The 24,309-nt window shown below is 27.9% G+C and overlaps 2 protein-coding genes across 2 annotated transcripts in view; both read left to right on the top strand.

Annotated features, from left to right (window-relative positions):
* Positions 1–24,309, top strand: part of LOC132945324 (uncharacterized) — a 240,914-nt gene that overhangs the window by 91,165 nt on the left and 125,440 nt on the right. The window contains exons 9-10 of the mRNA XM_061015031.1: positions 1,582–1,617; positions 3,066–3,098. Of these exons, the coding sequence (XP_060871014.1) occupies positions 1,582–1,617; positions 3,066–3,098 (69 nt within the window). The remainder of the gene's footprint in view (positions 1–1,581; positions 1,618–3,065; positions 3,099–24,309) is intronic.
* On the top strand, positions 20,382–22,078 carry LOC132944652 (uncharacterized). Its single transcript, XM_061014115.1, has 2 exons — positions 20,382–20,609; positions 20,834–22,078. Exons 1-2 carry the CDS (start codon positions 20,382–20,384, stop codon positions 21,803–21,805), a joined length of 1,200 nt encoding a protein of 399 aa, XP_060870098.1. The 3' UTR covers positions 21,806–22,078.

Raw genomic sequence — 24,309 nt, 5'->3', positions numbered from 1 at the left:
TTACTGTAATGGATGGTGTTAAATTTGAATTCAATGATATAATATCATTGTATAAGATAAACGATTCTGAGCGAAAACGGTCAGTCAGTCTATTATATTATTAGTATATTTCTAGTATATTTGATGATGTTATTGTGTACAAAATAATTTATATATAACCTATTTACGTGGGGCCTTGTTTTAAATTTTCAATCCTTAGCCATAAAAGTTAACCATTTTATACATTTTTAACTACAAAATAATTAATAAATTATAAATTTGATAAATGTTGTCAAAATTTTAACTTTAAATGCTTATAAAAAAAAATTGTGCCTATGTATTTTTAATATTTTTCAACTGCTATTAGAACGATATATCAGGAGCCTTATATTAAATTTTAACGCTTTTTTACCAAACAAGTAAAATTTTATTGATATTTATAGAAAAAAAACTAAAAAAATTGAAAACTAACAATGTCCGTAAACAGCTCAAAAAGATCCAAGATATTTTAAAATTTGATATAATATATAAAAATTGTATAGAAAATGCTAATATAAACATTCAATACAATTTTCAAGTATCTACAGTGATTCGTTTTTTAATTACAATCTAATAAGAAAATTTTTACATGAGAAATCGAGTAAATATCAAATGTCATAAAAATTTAAATTTCAGACGCTCATAAAAATTTAATTTAAGTTTCTTGTAGACATTTTTTTTTTTGATAAAGGTAGACAAACTTATGAGTAATCTTATATTACTTTTTCAAATCTTAGATTTAAAAAGAAAAATTTTTATGAATTATCATCTCAAAATAATTTGCTAATTTTCGTGATTTTTCCGTATTTTATCAAAATTTGAACTTTAAATGCTTATAAATAAAAACTGTGACTAAGGATTTTTAATTTTTTTAATTTGCCTTTGAAAAAATAACCTAGGAGCCTTCTATTAAATTTTCAAGCTTTTTTACTCTACAGATAAAATTTTATTGATATGATTAGAAAAAAAAACTAAAAAAATTGAATACTGACAATGTCCGTAAACAGCTCAAAAAGAGTCAAAATATTTTTAAAATTTTATGGTGTATAAAAAAATGCTAATATAAACATGCAATGAAATTTTCAAGTTTCTACAGTCATTCGTCTTTTCGTTAGATATTAAAAATATTTTTACAGTCCTAATCTCATGAGTTTATTAAAAGTAGCAATCAAACTAATTACAGAACTAATAGAAGTGTTCAAAATGACAAAATTACTTAATTAATCCTGGCGGTTCTCAGAAATATCAATGCAAATAGTATACAGTTCATAAATCATAATAAGAAAATTTTTGTAAATAACTTTCTACAAATAATTTTATTTTTATCAAAATAACTAAGTTAAGTTACAATTATTTATAAAAAGAAACAACTTAGTTACTAACTAAGTTATTTTCTTCATTCTATTTTTTTTTAACTAGTTAAGTTAAAAGTTATCAAAAAAAGTAACTATTACCTTAACTTTTAACTTTTTAACTAGTTACTGCCCAGCTTTGCCTTTTTGTGTGGTGAGCTATACTGCTAACACTTAAAAATCATTGTATTATTTTTATTTTTATGTGCAGAACTGGATATAAAAGATATAGTGACGTTTGACAAAGGTACTCATTTTGAATATTTTTGAATATTTAAGAATTATTGATTTAAAATCTTACAATCTAGTAGGTAGGTATATATATTGTGATAAAGTTAGTGTTGAATTGATGTATTATAATTTATTAATTAATCCATTATTTATCATTTATTTGCTAGTTTTAACGTCGGGCTAAGATAAAATTGACTGGTGTTGACATGGTAAGTGGTTGATGGGAGGGAGGGGAGACGAATTAATAGAAATTTTTAAACTTCTATTTAACCAAACCTGATATATGTTGTAATTAATTGGAATAATTTTTTTCCAAAACAATATTTTTTAAAATACCTATAAGATCTCCGTACTTATAAGAAATATTATATTTTTTTTTGTATATGTATGTATAATATATAGGTAGACATTATTTTGTAATATACTTAATAAGTATTGATATTATTATGATAATTTGATAATCTGTGCATAAATATACAAGAAGTTGTAATACATGCGCATTAAAAGGATGCTCGTTTCCAATCCAGTATATCCATATTATACTGTGGATAGGACATTTTATATCAATAAGTAATAACATAATATAGTGGGTAGCGTTCCCGAATAAGGAAGAGTGATAGCAATGTAAAATGTATATTTTCCAACCTACTCAGCAAAAAAATGGGTTATCTTCTATGAATTAATAATAATAACCATTTAATCAATTTAATGGAGTATAAAAATACTTCCTGGGTGAAACAAAGAATTTGGAAACGTTCGGTAAGAACTATATTATTCTATCCATTGTATATTATCTATGATTATATCTTATACTTTTTTTTCAGAAGCACGGTTGTAGATATACTGGTTACCTACCATACTCTTATATTAAATTGCTTACAATACATGTACCATTCAATATGTTTTGCAATAAGTCTCAGAACAATGTAATAAGGATCTCCGTAAAACTAGATTGTAGTGAGCCATAGCCGCAAACTGTTGTACAGACTTTGTTTCATAAGTTAACATTTCAAAAATATCACACAAGGAGTACTGGATAGTTCTTCTGTTTTATGATATTCTAATTATGAGGGGGTCCATTTATTTCATAGAGTCGTGCTAATAGTATATCTACAACCGTCAACCGTGTTTAAAAAATAATATAGGCACAGAATAACTGTTATTCTGTGATATAGTTTTCACGACTGGTTTACGTCGGCGTGCATCCCCCACCAAGAATCACCGATTCACCACGAGCGCACTACCACCGTCATCTCGTAGTGAACCATATTATACAGCCGGTTATAATTACCACAACTAAAATATACGAATTTACTCTATCGCTAACCATTGTGACTTGATATAAATTTGGTTTCACTTTTAAACACTCGATACCAGTCCATTTTATTATTATAGTCCGTGGTTTTAACTATAAAATTAAATAAAAATACACACATTTCAATAAAGTATATAATTTATCAACAGTTATAGAAAAAAAAACCGATGATGATTTTACAGGTAATACAATTTGGAAATTTATTTATAACTACTTATAATAATTATATAAGAAATTAACCGATTTTCTACAGTCAAAAAAGGCCTTAGAAGTTCGAACACGGAGTAGGGTTTCTTATAAATAAGAATACTTTACAATGATAATATTATGTTAAGATATTTTAGATAATTATCATACGTATAACTGTTAGATTATGTTATGTCAGGTTGCTAAAACATATTTGTACCCATAATAAATTACAAATCACTGAAGTGGTGTTCTACTAACACTGTGTTCTGTGTAGTCCACGAAGAACGTGGATTATATTAAGAAGTACCTCACTGAGTTATCAAAAATATAGTGTAACCTAATTGTACGTTTGATAAGAAAAAAAATATATTTCATAATATATTTTATGGCTTATACTAATAGGCAAGGTATGCCCATAGATATTAAATAATGGATAGGCAATGGCTATATTAACAATATAGGGAAAAGAGTGCCGGAATGGGGATTAGAAAAAGACTATTTTTATCATTACCTCTCCTTTTGACAGATGTCTCATCATAATTTTTTTTTTTTAATTTTATGCATACCGAAAATTGGTTAAATGATTATTGATTTTTCTCTCCAATTTTCTCTGTCTTCTATATTTTATTTTAGTTCTCTATACGTTCTTATTTCTGTGACTTCCGTCACTTGTTTCATGAAAGGTGTTCTTGACCTTCCGCTTCCCAGGTTTGCCTTCAAATAATAGTATAATCGTAGTTATACGAGAACTCTCCCTTGTTAAAGTCTAATCCATGTTTTATCGCCAACCTCGGTGTATTCCATATTGAATTTTGAGTATTCATTCTTTTAAAAACCTTAACATTATTACCTTTCCTGTCCATGGAATTTTCAAAGTAATTCTTCAACACCATACTTCGTAAGTCAATATTTTAGCTTTCTCTCCTTTCATTATATTCTATTTCTCTACTTCATAAAAAGCTACAAACCACACGAAACTCTTTATTAGTGCTTTCCTGTTTTCCAGATTTACTGTATTTGAAGTAAAAAGATTTTTCTTTCTATATTAGACTTTTGGCCTGTACTATCCTGTATACGGTATCTGTATGAGTTTTCCCATTATTTGTGATTTTACTACCCAGGTATGTGATGCTTTGGACTGTCTCCTGTAATATTCCATATACAACTATGTTTGCGTCTAACTTTTGCATATTGTAGCATATCAGAACATCAGTCTTCCGTTAATTTAATTTCATGCTGTATTCTTTTAAAGTATCATTAATTTTATCTTATCTTCTTAGCTTTCGTAATTCCTGAAAATCATACTTATCATCAGCGATACGCAACATTTGCATAAGAATTCCGCTTACTTTTACATCTCCAATTATTTCTTCCCTTACTTTCTTTAAAATTCCTTCTTTATGTAGATTGAAGAAGGTAGGTGCTATACTTCACCCTTGTCTTACTCCATTAGAAAACTCGGCCTCTATTCGATTATTGTATTTTTCTACTTTTATAACTGTCATTTCTTTAATGTTAAGATTATATAAAATTATTTTGTCGTTATAGTATATGTCAATAGTTTCCATACTCTTAAAAAGTTTAACCCAGTTACAAAGGCCTTCTAAAGATCCACGAAGCCAATAATCAGATGGTAACTCTAGACATTTTCTTTATGATCACTCTTAAACAAAGTATCACCTCTCTAGTGCCTCTATTTTTCCTGAAACCAAACTCATTTACTGCTAGATATTCATTTATGTTCGACTCTATTATTTTATACACTATCTTTGTAATTATCTTTGAAACATTCGTCATGAAGCTAATTGTTCTATACTCCCGGCATATCTGTGTCTTCCCAGTCTCCTATTATACTAAAAAAATATTTTTTCCGTAACCATCCAAGGCTTTTGATAGTTAGGTTATATATTCCAGGTGATTTATTTGGTTTAAGTTCTTGTAAGTCTCAAACACCATTCTTTTAATAATGGGTGTTCTATGTTGTATTGTACTCAATCCTGCTATAAAGACAGTTGGATTGTGTTTGCTTGTTCGTTTTTATATAGTTTCTCTGTGTATTCTTTACATATCCTTAACTTTTCACCGCAATCTATTGTCGTTATTCACTCACTACTTTTTCACATAGTTGATCTGCTTCTATATTCACTAAAAAATCTTTTTATAATTGTGTACACTTAGTCTCCTAAACATTTGGAAAAGCACTTTCAGGCATTCGCTGGTTCATGTTTGTTTTTCTCAATTTCCATTAATTTTTATTTTCATAATATATCATAATATGATATATATATATAAATAACTATCTGACATAGCAATGCTTAGCAAAAACTCCTTTTGGGCGTAACACGCTGTGGAAGCAATGTCTCTTGAAGTCTAAATTACACCATAATTTAATGTATTGCTATCCCAAACCGGATCTCGCGTTGTCAGTGAGATTCTCTTGTGATTATACGAGAGTATATCATCAAGTAGGAAATCTACATGTTGTAGATCGCGGACCCTTCGTGGTGCGTACGTAAGTGTATAATATAACTCTAAGTATCAAAAAATCCAAAATATCGGTCCACGGAAATCCATTGTATATTATCTAAGCGTGCTACCAATAAATTTTAATATGAATAAATTACTCGTTGAATCATATCGTTAGAATTTACATGATTTTCATGGATTTTACGGAATTCCGGTTATCGAAATACTGCTCTTATGCCCCAACTGAACATACAAGAGATGATACCAAGGAAGCTTTATATGAAGAACAAGACTACAACTATATTGTATTAAAACAGTATTTCTTATTAGTATATGGGAAAAATAAAAAAAGCGTAATGAGTATAGGAGGATCAATTTATTATCAGCTATAAACGAATGAGTGGGTGTGTGGGCAGTGGTGGTGGAATTATTTTGTCAAAGGGGAGATATGGCTGATTTTTTAACATACATTAATTAATGGCTATCAGATCTTAAACATTCAACAAAAGATCACGGGGATCTATACCTCTCATCACACTAGTTTGATGTGGCCACTATGTAATGAGTAATTGTTGCTATTGACTGTTGACTGTAGAGGTAAAAAAATTATTTCTAGATTTATGAGAATGAAATTTAAAACAGGTCCGATTTGTGAGTAACTACAATGAAGGGATAACGCGTATATGTACACGTACGATATTCTTGTAAGTTGACACGGAGTGGCTCAGCCGATATACAGAAACTGTTAATGAGTATAATATATTAGACTCAATTTGGCCAATCCAATAGTCAATAAATTTAATTTCTGTCTTAATGAAATATTTACATAGACTTATCTCTAATGTATTTAATTTTATATTAGAATACATATTATTATGTATTAAATATGGTAGATACATTTTAGCTTATTTATAAATTGTTTTAATTTTTAGGATAAAGTGTAAAGCAAAATTAGAAATATTAGAAGGGGCATTGTCGTCTGAGCGTAGAATTTTGTTTTTTTCAAGGAACTTTCAAGTTCCATTATATATTAGTTGCACTGTAAACTCTAGACTCTAGATAATAGTAACTATATTACTCATAAAATATTTAACTCATAAGTTATTTACTCCTGGCTTACATAGTTAGTAAGTAATAGTAAAATTATTAAGCCTTCATATTTGTATTCTTTAAAACATATCGTATATATTGTTGGATCACGTCGAGGTCACCACAAAATGTGTGGACCGGGAGCGACCAATAATATAATAATATGTTAAAATATTTCAGACAATTAACATACGTATAACTATTAGATTATGTTATGTCAGGTTGCTAAGACATATTTGGACCAATAAATTATAAATCTCTTAAATTGTACTCCACTAACGTCTAACACGGTTAGGACTTACGGATTACATCACGTAATGTAATGTAAAAGAACATGTAATATTTTAAGACGAATTTCATTGAGTTATCAACAAAAATAATGTTACCAAACCGTATGTTTTTGATCAGAAAAAAAAATATATTTCTTCATATATATTATGGCTTATACTAATACCCATAGATATTAAATAATGGATAGGCAATGGTTATATTCACAATTTAAAGGGAAGCATGCCAAAATGGGGAAGAAAAAAGACTATTTTTATCATTTGTATCAGCAACTGTTAATTAACATGAATTGGACTCAAGTTGGCTTAAACTTTACCTTAGCACGTGTCCTTGTGTACTACATTTAATTATGAAATTCGTTGTGTATGTACTAGCTTTGTATATAATAAGATCTTCAGAATGAGAATTTAACTGTAAATTAATAATGCATTTTTTAGTTGCGCCGAAGTTTGCCGATTTAAAAGATAATGTGTCAAAGTTATTTTACTCCCTAAAAATAAGTAAGTTTAATAAAATAACTAATTAAATATTAATTTATACATTTTTTTTTTTTAATTAAGCATTTAAAGTTCAAATCTTGACGAAATGTTGACTTGGTTTGTACTGTTACGGACAATTTCAGATTTCATTTTTTTTAGTTTTTGTTTCTATAATAATCAATAAAATGTTATTTGTTGTGTCAAAAAGCGTCAAAATGTGATACAAGGATCCTGATATATTTTTAAATATATCGTTTTCAGTTGAAAATACATTCAAAGTTTGAATTTTGACAAGACGTATTAAATTTAAAATGTAATAATAATTTTGTTGTTAAAAATATATAAAATATAAAACTTTTATAGCTAAGGATTGAAAATTTAAAATATAAGGTTCCAAATAAGTAGGGTATATTTAAATTACTTTATTCACAATAATTTCATCAAATATATATCTTAACATCATAGGCTGACTGACCGTCTTCGCTCAAAATCGTTTTTCTTATACAATGATCTTATATCATTGAATTCAAATTTAACACCATCCATTACAGTGACCAACTAGTAACCTACTGTACAGCAGAGCGACATCCACTTACCCACCTTTTTTATTATTGAATCGATAATTACATCAGTTTTTTTTAAATAATTTTGGTAAACCATAAAATAGGCACCTAATTGCTAATAGAGAATAGGCTAAAATTAGGCTCCATATTTGACAATCCTAAGCCATGGAATAATTGGGTTAATTTGAAATCAAAAGGTATAGATTACATTATGTATTGTATTTATTAATATAGTAAATAAATTAAAATTAATATGATTATTGTAATAATTTACAGTCGCGAGTTGTAAGTAATGTTTACTCACATTGTAATTGTATCTAATAATTAATGATATCCATTATCAAACTAAATTGATATCCAATGTTAAAAACATTGTTATCATGATTATGTTGCAACTGAAATATAATCAGTAAGTATTTTTATCAACGATTAATGCATACTCTTTTTTAGACCTACCTATAACTAAAGATTATTCTTTGAGTTATGATGACGAAGGTATTGAAATATGATTTTAAGATATCTATTATTTATAGTTTTAAGATGAAACAACAAAATATAACACGATTGTTGCATCTATCTAGTCACAATAAGTACACATATTTTTAGTTTTTACAATATGTACAGTAGGTTAGGTTATCATAATATACTTTTAAAAGAATCATAACAATTCAAAGCATATTATAGAATGAAACAGAAATTCTCATACAAATCAAATTTAACACAATTATAATAATAATAATTTATTCAATTGAATAAAACGGGGCCAGTACAGACAGTTTGATAAAATGCATGATAAAAATGTTCTAAGTTGGACATTACCTACTTATGGAATACATATGAATTATATACTAACGGGTTCTGTAAAAACACATTGAGTAACATTTATGAGTATTTAGGCACATATCCCAATTCGACACCAATCAGACTAACTGTTTTAATCATCTTCTTGAATTAAACAATCATCTAAGAGAAAATACGAGTAAATATTTTTAAATCGCCTGCCATGTACAGATGATGTAACGTGACATTTCTTAAGAACAGATGATATTCAATTTATAAATAAATAATAAATAAAATGCACGATAAATGAACGCTTTAGGGAGTTCCTGATGGGACAGAAACCGTATTTGAAAAGAAATCGTGGACATGAGTGTACTGGAATCTGTTTATAAGAAAAAAGTTAAACCAAAATAATAATGGGTGACTAAACCCTAACTTGTCCAATACAATATTTGATAGTCAGTTGTCATGTCGGCCGTTGCTTAATATATTATTTATTGGTTTGATAATTTGAGCTATATTCAATTTTTCTAACAATTTAAAAATTTTTACTAGTCCAGAAGGTATAAATAGCAGGGCTTGAAACCGGTTACCGGTTTTCAGTAAAAACCGGTAATTTCCCGGAATAATGGGGACCTATAATCGGTTACCGTTATTATAAACCTATTTGTACTCCCAGATATCGGTTACCGGTAACCGTGACAATTTATTTTACAGCTAACATAGAACGTTATAATAGCGTAATATGTTATAACCAGTTAAGAACCGATTACCGGTATTTAAAAATACTGACTACCGTTACGTATGAACTATAATAATATTATGTTTAATTTATTTTAGCTTTATAAATGATTATACGCTCGTGGCTACTAATGATTTAATAAATAATAACTTATTAACTATTATTATATCATCGTTTTTTTCCCTAGCCTAAATTCTTGTAATAATAATTCAAATAATTACTATATATGGTATTTTACATTTCTATTTCATACCTACCTATTACATATTATATCGTTGGTTACGTACATTTCACCAGCCCCCCCAAATATAATTTTTGACATTTTTTTTTTGCGAAACATTAGTGTGCCATTAGTGTGAATTTGTGTGACTATTTTCAGAATTTGTGCGATACTGGTTTAACCGTAAATTCAAAAATATATATGGGGGGCTGTAGAAATGTTCCCAAGCCCCCCCTCATGGAAAAAATTACAATTTTCAAAATTTTCTTTTGCCAAACATTAGTGCGTCATTAGTGTGAATTTGTGCGACAACAACCAGAATTCGTGCGACACCCGTTATACTCGGAAAAATCGTTTTTCCATTTTGAGAATTTCCCCAGCCCCCCCTCATGGAAAAAATTACAATTTTCAAAATTTTCTTTTGCCAAACATTAGTGCGTCATTAGTGTGAATTTGTGCGACAACAACCAGAATTCGTGCGACACCCGTTATACTCGAAAAAATACTTTTATTCTTACCAAAATATTTGATATAGATTTATAAAGAAAATGATAAATTTACATTTCGGACTTTTGGTATTAAAAATATAATCACATCATTCACGTCAATAAATTAAATGGTTTAATATCAAATATCAATGACATAATTTCAAACACGGAAGAGACTGTAAGCAAGTATAAAAAGTATTTATCATTATCTATTGGATAAAAAAAGGTATGATAAAATGTGTATAAATAATAAATTAGAATGGAAGGTATATTAAGTATTACGTAAAAGAGGAATAAAATAGTATACTACCTACGTTTTATGTATTTTATATTTGTATCATCATTCAATTAAAATATACACAAGTATAGTACATAATAGTATGGGCATAGGAAATAAAGGAAAATACAGGTAATTGATTTGAAAAATGGAAAAACTGTTTTGTCATTCAATTAAAATGTACACAAGTATAGTACATAATAGTATGCGCATAGGAAAAACGGTTTTGGTCGTGTTTGGGGGGATGTACAAAATTTAATTTTGGTTGTACAAAATTGTACAAAAAAAAGTACATAATACTATTAAGGTTTGGTATTATGATTCGAAAGTGGCAGTGCTGGCGAAACGGACCTCGTTGACACGCTACATATTATACGCGTCCAAAGCAGTATTGTTTCATCGCTGGCTTAGTGGCTATCTGGTAATCGGTGAAGTAAAATATATTATAACATTACATTCAATTTCAATTTACCTACATTAAATAAAATTGTATTCGGTTCAACTCAGTGTCTTGTCAAATACTCAAATGTTTTAACCTTAAACTATAACATCAACATTATAATTGATTGTACTTATCTATATAAGTATCTTCATGATACACAAATCTCAAAAAATCGTATTTAAAATTATACTGAAAGTACAATAATGTGATATTATTTTCTTAACAAGCATGCAATATATAAAAGGTCTTATTTTATATCTGAATACATTAAGTAATATTGGTGATGACTGAATATGAAAATTTTTGATTTAGATCCAATGTTAAAATTTAATATTTCGACTTACCTGGAAGACAGCGCAAAAATTTATGGTGGCAAAAGAAAATTTTGAAAATTGTAATTTTTTCTATGAGGGGGGGGCTGGGGAAATGCTCAAAATGGAAAAAACGATTTTTCCGAGTATAACGGGTGTCGCACGAATTCTGGTTGTTGTCGCACAAATTCACACTAATGACGCACTAATGTTTGGCAAAAGAAAATTTTGAAAATTGTAATTTTTTCCATGAGGGGGGGCTGGGGAAATGCTCAAAATGGAAAAAACGATTTTTCCGAGTATAACGGGTGTCGCACGAAATCTGGTTGTTGTCGCACAAATTCACACTAATGACGCACTAATGTTTGGCAAAAGAAAATTTTGAAAATTGTAATTTTTTCCATGAGGGGGGGCTGGGGAAATGCTCAAAATGGAAAAACGATTTTTCCGAGTATAACGGGTGTCGCACGAATTCTGGTTGTTGTCGCACAAATTCACACTAATGACGCACTAATGTTTGGCAAAAGAAAATTTTGAAAATTGTAATTTTTTCCATGAGGGGGGGCTGGGGAACATTTCTACAGCTCCCCATATATATTTTTGAATTTACGGTTAAACCAGTATCGCACAAATTCTGAAAATAGTCACACAAATTCACACCAATGGCACACTAATGTTTCGCAAAAAAAAAATTTTAAAAATTATATTTGGGGGGGCTGGTGAAATGTACGTTCGTTGGTTGGTATAATCACAGTACTTGATAGTCGATAGTCCCGGTCTCCCTCATCATATATTGTACTGGGAAATCTAAAAATAGCTTGATTCCTATAATAACACGTATTAAGTACACGGGTACAAAAGTGTACTACAATTTTTTTTTAGATATTCAATCGGTTACCGGTAACTGACATTTTTTGGAAGCGGTTATCACTAAACAGTGATCTGTAGTTTTGAATATAGTACCGGTAATTGGTTACCGCTAACATAAGGACTGGTATCCAAAAAAATGTCCGATTAAATGAATAACTTGAAAGCCTTCATAAATAGGACGATTATTGTTGACATGAAAACCGGGGTTCATTTTTAAATCAAAAGGTATTAATTACAATGTGCATGGCACTCATTAACATAGTAATCAAATTACAATTACTATGATTATTGTAATAATTCTCAATCACGAATTGTAAGTAATTTTTTCTCACATTATGTTTGTAGCTATCTAATAAATAATAATTATGATTTCCATAATCAAACTTAAATTAGTATCTAATGTTAAAAACATTATTACCATGAATATGTCGCAACCGAAAAATAGGTGGTTAAAAATATTTTTATAAACGATTAATGCATACTTTTTTTTAGACCCACCAGAATATGAAGAGACAATTGATGAATTTTTGAAAAGACATGATGAAACCGGTATTTTAATATGATTATGAGATACCTAAACTATCTATTTATTAGAAGAAACAATAAATTATAACTGTTCAGACATTCAGTTTAAATAATAAAAGATATTTTGTTGTGGACTGTAATTCGCAATTTTTTTTATTTTTACAAAACGCAGAAAGAAAATATATACATTAAATAAATAATTTCGCAAAATCAGTAACGTCTCGTTAACTTACATAATAATAATAATTTTTGTTTTTTGGTTATATTGATTATAAGAATACGTGATAGTGAACCAACAGGCTGGCCACCATGTACAATAGAAAATATCGCTTTTGGGTCGACGTCGGCACCGAACAATAGCCCTATTCTTGCATCTATCTAGTCACAATAGGTACACATTTTTTTTTATAAAATATACACTATTCAATATTGTACATGCAACAGATAGGTTCCTACGTTCAAATGAATCTAAATAAGTTAAAGCATATAAAATAAATATTTCGGAAATTCTCCTATAAATAAAATTTAACATAGGTAATGCTTAATATTTGATAAAAATTGTTTTGGATAATAGGTATGTAGTCAGGACTTACGTATACATTTTGTCACAAAATATTATGATATATTGGATAGGTCATTGGCGCAACTAGGCTGGTGAAAAAAGTTCGTTAGCACCCCAAAGTTCTAATTTTTTAGGTCAAACTATCATAATCATATTGAAATACCATAAAATATGAAATATTGTAGCACCCCACGTTTTGGAGGTCTAGTTGCGCCTATGTAGGTAATACACTACAAATTAAGGATTAAATTATAAATCAATAATGTTACTTAATTAATGTTTTGGAATATTTATAAATTAACAATAATATTATTTTATATATTTCATATGCAGTAAAACATTATTGTAAGTACCTATGTTTTTACTAACTATGATAAATGTTTGCAAAATGACAACTTATGTTCTAATCTAAGATACACATTTATGATTTATAGTATATTTAAATAAAAATGTATGCGGCCACATTCAGAGTAAGTTAAAATTCTTGTTTAACTACTTTAGTTTATTATACAATCTACTGTGGTCGTTGTTACTACAACAGAAACCATTCTGTTTTAACTTTTGCTTATTACACTTCATAAAATAATAATATATGAAAACTCAATCTTATCTGATAATAGTGACAAAAGTCGAGGATATAATATAATCTCACTAATAAAACAAATTAAATATTACTAGCTTATCCCGCGCACTTTGTTGCCCGTAAAAAATTACAACTCTTAAAAAAATTCTAATAGTTCAACTCTTTTTGGGTGGAACTCGTTGCATTAAGTGCAGCTCAGACATCTTGGTAGGCTATCCGACTATGTCGGATCACGGACAATGTGCGAACGCCATATCAAGTATTCAAGGAGGCAACGACACGCCGATGAGCAGCTATAAGTGCAATTTAGCCACGTTTGTAGGCAATGTGCGAAAATTCAAATTGATGCATGCTTGTACCTGATATGCCCGATAACCAATGGTAACCAACAAAATAATAAATACTAATTTCTACTAATTATTTCTTCTATATAACCAAAAGTAACCATTTATAAACAAAAATTTCCATCTTAATCTCAAAATTCCTGTTTGAGCACCTCCTCGGGTTGGACCAACCGGGTCTAATTGTGAATCTAAACCTTTCTCTTGAATCACTCTATCAATTAAAAATACCACATCAAAATCCGTTGCGTAGTTTTAAAGGTCTAAGCATACAGACAGGCAGCGAATTTGATTTATACTACCTATGTTAAGATTATATGTGAATTTGTATTTGAATTCTAACATTCTTTTGAAGAAAACTATTATTGATATATTTTCGAATTAAGTACCCGAATTAAAAGTATGAATTACGATAAAAATTATTAACTGTCATATTATTATGTTTGAATTTAGATGATCCAAGTAAGTTTATTTTGAAAAAAGAGTGGATAAATTAATGGAGTTTTTGAATTTTCTTTTCACATTACCTATTTGATTTATTGAGACTAATTATTATTTAAATGTAACAGTGAAAGAATACAGTTTATAGATCAAAGTTTAACTGAATGTTAATATCAGTCATTTCTTTTCATAGTAACATTTTCCAAATTTCACTTCAAACACTATTTGAATCTGTATTTGTTTATTCCGTCATTCATTTTCAAAAAATGAACCTTTTTTAGTCATATCAACTCATTAGGCCATTTAAAAGCAAAATCAACTACTGAAACGGTTTCTTAGCCGGGGTGGCGCAAGTGCGCATACAAAGATGAGTATCTGATGTAATTGAGAGTTCACACTTCACATCAATGAAAAATGAAAATAAGAATTTTTTAAGTTATTAAATAATTTTTATATCAGACAGTTACTTATTAATTTTTGTGTATTTTGTTTAAATTATTTTTAGTAAAAAAGATGAGCATAGATCGAGTGAAAAATTTAAAATTACGTATGCTATTTTATATTTATTATTTACATATATTATAGATATTTTAGAGCATTTGATCTGTATATACTATTATCTACCGTGTATCTCTACCTGATTTCTTACATATATTACATACATTATGTACGTCTATCAAACAATATAACGTATAATATTCAACATAAGGAATGAACAAATAATTCAAAATCTAATCAAATATCAATAACTATTGGAAAAAGTTATTTTATTTTATTTATTTCTCTAATAATTTTTTCTTTTATTTACATTTACATCTATTTGTGGAAACTGAAAACTGTTTATTCATAATATCATCTAGGTTAAATTTTAAATTAATGTAATGTTTCGGAAAATTTTTACTACAGTATATCATGAATCACAGAGTAAAAACTTAAGTTGTCTAATAATATATTCCAAACTCAGAAATTTTAAATACCTTCATAATACTAACATATAAACTTTATATAATAATGTTAACAGCCAATTTATTAAGATTTGAAAGCTATAATTTTTACGTGTTGAGAATGAAAACTATGGGTAAGTTATTTGATTAATGAATATTTTAATTTGAGTTGTATATTTACTAATATTAAATAAATTATATGAAGTACATTTTTATAAATCTCAGTTTTTAATTTTAAATATAATTGTATTTTTATCATTATTTCAAGGACTATTTTTCAGTGTTCTAATTTATATATTTTAGAGAATAGCAAATTTTACTTGGAATATTATTTAGTATACTTCTTATTCATTATTATCTTATTAACGTGCAATTATTTATGGTTAAAATAAATTACAAATGGTAACATGACCAATCGGCCGTCTTAAAAAAACTTGAGAACAACGTACAACATCGACGTTTGTCATAGCGTTTGAATGCTTCAACACGGCTATATATTTATTAATTATTTTATAATTTTTCTTTTTAGGCATAATACCATTTCATTTAGATTTTTTTAAAAAGAAATTTGGAGTATTTAAGGGTAAGAAATGATTTAATTTTTTTATTATATGTTTTCAGTCATCAATAAAAAACATAGTTTTATTTAATAATTAATCAATAATTTACACATTTTTAAGACACCTGTGAATTAATTATTGCATAAATTCGTAAATATGAAAAGTCTTTGAATATGCTTGGTTAAACTACATGTATTATGATATTCGTATCGTATTAACTTAAACGTTTTTATACTCTTTTAATACTCATTGAAGAGTATGGAGCATATTCTTATAGTTACTCAAACACAATATTTTACTTATGAGAAATAAAAATTAAACGAGATACGTTATATTTAGAAATCTAGACGATTTTGCAAATACAAATTAATAACATATTATACATTTAAGCCTAATTATCTGTCTTTAAAATTATATTTTTCAAATGTATTCAAGTACAGAACACAGATAAAGATAATATGTACTTATTTTGAAAAGTAATCAAAATACGTATTTAAAAATTCAGTAAAAAAAAATATTTGAGTACGAATACAAATTTAAGAAAGAATTTGTAGATTCTGTAAAGATTCTGACTTTTGTAAATATTTTTTTTGCATGATTTATTATGTTACTGATCCAGTTTTCATGTTTAACGTTAATTGTATAGAGACTTTTAAACTATATAATTTGGTTTAACTATAACTATAACTTTAATCATTATTATCTTTAACTATAGTTATCTGTTAAGCATGTTCAAAATATATACCGTTGAGAAAATTCAAAATATATTAATATAACATTACAATTATTTTTTAACATGATTAAAATTATAATAGAATACCTATATAAACTAAAAAGAATAAATATTTGATTTTAGATACGGATTTATTGAGAATGTTAAACTTAAAACCCCTTAAAGCTAATTTTTCATTATGTCTAATCCTATTATTACTGGTGTACATAGATTGTCAACTATTATTATTTTATGATTTATTACTATCGTTCATATTTTTATATGAGTCACAGTTGTTCCTAGAATGTTCAGTTTAGAATTGTTCGTCGTTTCAAGGTACAGTTCGCTTTCGGAAGTTAAGTTATTACATTTAATAGTATTTGTGTTTATAACTGTTACACTCGCCCATGTATCTAATAACAGTAATAACAATGTAGTAGTTTGGTGATTTATTTTTCCTTGCAGTATTTCTATTTTAATTTTTTCTTTATTATTATCATAGGTATAAATAGAATTATTTGTATTTGTAATTTTGACGATATTTAGAGGTATGTTGTTGGTAATGTATTGTTGTTCCTGTGCAGACCAGTTATCTGTGGAACTATTAGTTTTTTTTGTACAAAAGTATTACAGTTTCTTTTATGTGTCCCGGAATTCCACAATGAAAACATATCGGTGGCCCTTGTTGATTTCCATAAGTATAATTAGTATGGGGTATTGTTCCCTGATTACTTTGTGTAGGGTGTTGTGTGTTGGATAATTGGTTATTATTTTAAATATTATAATTATAATTTTGTTAAAAGTTTGGTCTAGGAAATTGGGTGATTGTCATCTGGTTATTATTTACTTTGTGGGATAGTTGTAATTCAAATAAAAGTTTGGTCTTGGATTATTTTGATAATATTCATTTGGGTTATTAAATATAGGTGGTTGGTAGTGTTGATTTCTATTATAAAAGCTGAAACCATTGTTATAACTAGTTCACCCTTCGTTCTGATAATTATTGTTACTATGGGGTATGTTATTTTGAGTTTGTCCAATTTTAATTTGACTTATATGATTTTTAATACCTCTATTTCTTTAGTCAATTTCTTTACACTTCTCCCTTTACTTTGTCCTCCGATCTCAATAGATTTGTTAATTATAGTTTCTCTAGAGTTTTTTTAATGCTTGCGATCGATGTATTATCTGCTAACCTTATTAACTGAAAAGTTTCTTTGGATAGGTACTCCTTTTAAAATGTGTTCATATATTTCTTCTTCGGTCATATTCTTGTTTATTTTATAACATATTCCTACTATTTTAATTATAAATTCTTTATATGCTTCTCCTTTTGCTAGTTTCAGATTTTTCAATTTTGCCATTAGCAAGTGTTTATTTACTACTAATGTAAATTCTGTTACTAATTCACTTTTGACTTCGTTCCATGTTATATTTTCGTTTTTTGATTTTAGTTATTCAAAAAAATCTTCCACTGAGTCTTTAAGATATAGTTGTAGAATAATTACTTTGTTTTTGTCTTCCTATTCGTTCAAGAAAGCTATAGGTTCAAATTTTTTTATGAATTTATCTATATCCTCGTTTTCTTTTCCTGAGAAAATATCGGGTTTATGGGTAAACGCCATTTTTATACTGTAATTATTTTTTAACATTTTTTTGAACCTTTTTCAATATTATATTAATGTTGTTCTGTTTACCCGAAATAATTAAATTATCCTCTGTAAAAGTTAAGTCTGTTTCTTTTAAGTTATCCTCAACGTCTTTGCCGTTCCTAAAACTTTTTAATGCTAATTTTGCAAGATTCCTTAAATCACTAATTGTTAATGAAATTTCATTATGTATATTACAAAAATCTAAGAAACCCATTATTTCCGGTTTATTTAATAAGTTATACTCTTATTCTTGATAATTAAAAACACGTAAACATTCAGATAAAAAAAAAATTATTTAACTTAATTTTTATTTTTACTATATATTTTCTCTGATAACATAACCCCTATATGTAATTTACTCCTGTTCTTGAAACTTAAAATCTTGTAAATCTCGAAAAAAATTCAAACGATTTTATTCTTATATTATGTAACTTTTCTAATCAGGTTATTCCTTTATTTTCTTTACGGCTATACTTATATCTTACATCTTATATACTTATATCTAACACTTAAAACCTCGTAAATAAAATTTTAATTTTAATTAAAATTATTAGGTGCCTATATATACATTTTCTAGTCCCGTAACTCTTTAAATTCTTTTACTCTTATTCTTAATATTTAATATATAATATCATGTATATCATAAATCTTAAATATAATTTAAAAAAAACTTCAATTATTCTTAACTCGACTAAACATTAATTTTATTATTTTCCTACTATTCAATTAACTAAACTTAACAACTAATAACAAAATAAAAATCAAAACCAATCGTAAATATCTATTACTTCAACTACTTAAGAGCTTCGGCGCCTCCACCAATATGTAACGTGGTCGGGAATGACCCGTTAAATATAAGATATTCAAGGAAGAAATTAGTTCTTTTGAATATATTTTTACCGTAACCGGGAGCACGAATGGTATTAGGATCTTAATATTACAAATAAATAACGATTGATCTAAATTATCATTAAAACAAACAAATTTATTATTACTTACAATATACGAACAAAGTTACCAAAAAGGTAGGATTGTCAGCAGTGTTCGCGTAACTATTTCGTACATACTTTATTCAGATGGCATTCTAACCAACAACAATTCAATGATATCAATGTTTACCGATGTTATAGCAATAATGGTAACTGATGAAAAACAGCAGACTGTTAATAATGAACATCAACAGACACGTTTCCAACTCTACAAAACGTTAAAAAATCAAAATTAACAGTGATAAATCGATGAACGTCAATTACACGTTCGTAAAAGTGTTTATGGTTCAATACTATATTTGGATGAACAGATCATCCCAAAGAACGATTTTGAAAAATATCTAAGAATACACCTTTCATTACTCACCAAAACATCATGTTTGTCAGAAAAAACTGTAAATTAAGGAGAAAACGAGAAAACTTCTTTGGGTAGTCGGAAGACATTCCGAACTAGATCTTATAAGCAAACGTCTATTATACATAGCAATATTTAAACCAATATGAACCTATGGAGTACAACTGTGGGCGGAGTGGGCAGTGGATAGGGTGGCTAGTGAACGATCCCCCCATCGGAGTTTGTCGTTTGCGCATCATTAGTACCTCAGGTAAGAAATTTGGTAGGTCGTTTGCGCATCGCAAATTTTAACAATAGAAAGGTACCTACTACCTATTACCTATCTACCTATTAGTGATATGACCAGATATATTGGTGAGATAATAATATATATAACTGATAAATGATCATTTATAAGCCTATCAACCACGGTTGTAGATTTATACGAAAATCAACAATATGTACCTACAACTGTTGTTTTTTTGAGGTTACGTAGATACAAAAGCTTGAAAAGCTTATCATCACAGTTCGTTATCATTAAATATTAACAGTCGTTCATATTAACGGTCATTTAAATATAAAAAAAATATTATAATATTATAAATATATAAGTATAAAATGACTACATTACATTTGATACAATCGAAGAGAGGCGCTCCAGCAATAATCGTGCATGAATATATGTATACAAAATGTAATGAACTAAACACAGGTGATATCATATGGAAATGTCCGAAAAAAACGTGCTATGCTTCAGTGAAAACCAACGATAGGCCAGAACTCTTAGAATCCCGCGGCACCCATAAACACGATCATCTTTCATCTAGTGATATTGAAAAGTTGAAAGTAAGTTTGTCATAATTTTTTTTTTTTTGCCATTATATACCTACATATCAAAGATAACCTACATATCAAAAACACGATTTAAATTTATAAAAAAAAAATTAAAAAAATTATAGTTAAATTTTAATATTTTACGTTTATATTAACGTAAAGATCGCAAGAATATATAAATAAAGATTTTTTTCTTTATTATATTATATTTACTAATTAACTTTCAAAACTTTTAGATTGATGTAGTGCTTAAGAGGAAAGCAATTGAAGATCCAACTGTTAGACCCAATAAACTTATTCGAAGAGCAATTGCAGTATCAGAAGTTGTGGATATGTGTGATATATCTAATTTTAGACGACACATCTATAGGCAACGAAGGAAAAGTCAACCAGTTCTTCCAAAGTCCATTGAAGACGCAGTACAACAACTAACAATTAGACAAAATGAAATTCAAACATTCAAGCTGGAAAGATTTGTTTTCGTACACGACGATAATTCGATTGTTGCTATAACTTGCAAAACAAATTTACAATGTATGTGCACTTCTCTTCCACTCTTTGCTGATGGTACATTTAATTACTGCCCAAAATATTTTTATCAAATATATACTATACATGTTTATAAAAATAATATATATCTGCCGTTAGTATACTTTTTATTAAACGGAAAAAGTACGGAATGTTATACTAAGATGTGGAACTTTTTAAAGGAGTTGTGTGGTTCATTTAATTTGTCGTTCAAGCCTAATTTAATAAGAGTCGATTTTGAAATAAGCGCCCATATTGCGATTAAGTTTGTTTTTCCAGAATGCAAAATACTAGGTTGTAAATTCCATCTTGGCCAATCTTGGTATAGAAAATTAAATCAAGATTTTCCTACTCTTAGAAATGAGTACAATAATAGTGAATCGGAAACTGGAAAATGGTTGAAAAATTTTTTTGGGCTTTCATTTTTACCTTATACAGAAGTATCAGAAGCATTTTGCGAACTGATTGAAATTTCCCCAAGTGAAAATGCATTAGAATTTTCTGACTATGTCCTTAAAAACTATATAGACGAAGATTGTTTGTTTCCTCCTGAAATGTGGGCCGAAGCGCCTTCGAGTATGCCAAAAACTACAAATGGGCCAGAATCATTTCATAGGCATTTTAACGAACAATTTTATTCAGCACATCCATCTATATGGAAGGTAAGATCAAATTATTAGCTTACTTACCTTAATTCATTATTTTAATTGAATATTAATTTTAGGTACTTGAAGTTTTAAAAGAAATTCAAGTGGAAACCGATATAAAAATGAAAGAAGAGTCAACCCCTTTACGATCCAAAGAAATAAAAAATATACGATTCGCAAACGAAAATTATTTTAAGTATACAAATGGGGAAATAAATCGACAACAATTTTTAAAAATAATGGGGTACAGGTTCAAAAATATTTAGATAATATTTATATGTAAATACTTTTGCAATTTATAATTATTCAACAAATCTAGTCAGTAGATGATCAAAAAATATTATATTTTTTTTTTTTTGTTGGTAAATGTGAATATTAATTTTGTAATTTCTTTTGAATGTTAGTATTGACGATTATCTTTGTAAATATAAATAATGAGTAATGACGCGTAATTTATAACGAACCTAGTCAGGAGATGATTAAATAATATTATATATTTTTTTTTTTGTTGGTAAATGTGAATATTAATTTTTTAATTTTTTTTTAAATATGAATTATGAATATTGACGATTATTTTCGTAAGTGTAAATGAAACCTGGTATACGTAATTTGGAATGCGCAATCGGCCTATAAAAAGGTTATTTGTAACAATAGCTAGGGAAAACACCCTATGCCTTTTTAACAATAGCTATGCGCAAACGGCCAATATAAAGATTTTTTGTAACAATAGCAATCGGAAAACACCCTATGCCTTTTTTAACAATAGTGATGCGCAAACGGCCTACAAAAAAGGTCATTCATAACAATAGCGATGCGCAAACGTCCTACGCCCCCCCCCATGATGTGGCGAAACTTTTGGCTCCTTGAATAAATTTGGGCCCATAACTTATAAACATTTTATTACTAGCCCAATATTAGGCAAAATTGTCTTTACCAGTGGGGCCAATTTTTCTTCCAACGACTAGTCCGCTCTTACAACTATGGGGTTGTGTTAGTGAGTCCAACATTGAGGCTATTCAACGCTGCCAAAAAAATGCTCTCTGTACAATTGTCGCAGCATATGAGAAAACAGAACGACAATGGCTGAATCAACTCATGAATACTAATAAAATCTTATACTAAGTCCACTGGGAGTGATAACCCGTACATGACATACATATATACAAGGTGTAACAGAAAAAACTGACCAAAAAAAAAAACAAAAATTGATATTTTAAAAAATTCTAAAAAATAAACTACTCGACTTAGACAAATGTTTTTACCATCCAAATCGTTCTTATAATCAGATTCACAAATTGGCTATTTTGAATTTATTCATAAAAAATAAAGTCAAATTTAAAAATTTTTTTTCAGTATTAAAAAATAAAAATTATTGTGTAGCGCAAGTGGCTATAAATTCTATGTGACAAAAAAATTTTAAAATAATGATAAGAACAAAAGTTATTCCAAAAATCAGTTCTTTCTGTTACACCCTGAATATCTACATAAAATATTTATTTAGGAACACCTTTGAAATTATTATTTTGTTAGAGATCATTGTTCGTAATAATGATAAATCTTTCTTGTGTTAAAAAAATTATAGATATGTATTTGAATACTTTTATTCAGATATTTTTACTCAAGTACTTTACAAGACTGCCTATTAGTATAATAAACTCATTGTACATTCTTATTTGAAGTCGTTTGAATGGAATAGTATTGTGTAATAATTTGTTATCATTTCAGACTGGATACAAGTGACAATTTTTGAAGAATTGGGAGTAGATTTAAAAATAGATGTAACTCGAGAACTTACCAATGATGTACCTCTCAATAATGCACAACCAGTGGGCAATGATATACCTACCATAGATAAATGAGATTAATGATATAGGCTCAGACACACTACGTTTAATTTACCCTGCAATTTTGCTTTATAAAAATATTACTATTCATACTTTGTTTTAATTATACCAACAGGGTCATATAGTTAATTTTAGTTTGTTTTGATGTACCGATACTGTTTTATATAATATTAAAATTAATATTTAACTAAGTAAAATTATTATTCTTTAACCGCTGAAAATATGTTATCATTGTATTAGTTTTAACTATTGAACTGCTGAATTTTTTTTTTATATATATCTTTTAACCTAAAATGTTTAGAATATAACAGTTTTATCGTCATAAAAATGCTACACACATATTTGAAACAATATTACCATTTAATATTTTTACTTATGTTAAGATAGTAATATAATACTTATGTTTATATTGTGTTTCCAATATAATCCTAAAACCCAATGTCCTTAAATTCTTTCCCCATAATTTCTCACTTGTTAGAAAATGTCGTCATAGTGTTATCTGTGCTTCACCACTGCCTGTTTTTTGTTGAAGTGGTTGTTTGTTCCCACTTTGTTATTCCACTGTCCCTTGTTGGCATTTTCTTTTGCTCCGAAAAAAGGATTCGTCGATTTAAATTATAGCACCGATTCCACAACAACAACAAGTATATTTTATGATATTATTGTGAATAAAGTAATTTATACATAGCCTAT

The sequence above is a fragment of the Metopolophium dirhodum genome, chromosome 5 (genome assembly GCF_019925205.1).
Source record: "Metopolophium dirhodum isolate CAU chromosome 5, ASM1992520v1, whole genome shotgun sequence".
In the NCBI taxonomy this organism is placed as follows: Eukaryota; Metazoa; Arthropoda; class Insecta; order Hemiptera; family Aphididae; genus Metopolophium; species Metopolophium dirhodum.
The sequence above is the reverse complement of the archived record's forward strand: the minus strand, read 5'-3'. Positions and strand labels throughout refer to the sequence as shown.

Bases quoted from the DNA above. Each gene is read 5' to 3' on its own strand.
- LOC132944652 (XM_061014115.1), top strand. From the start codon at position 20,382: ATGACTACATTACATTTGATACAATCGAAGAGAGGCGCTCCAGCAATA. The intron at 20,610-20,833 runs GTAAGTTTGTCA...CAAAACTTTTAG, and splicing joins GTGATATTGAAAAGTTGAAA to ATTGATGTAGTGCTTAAGAG.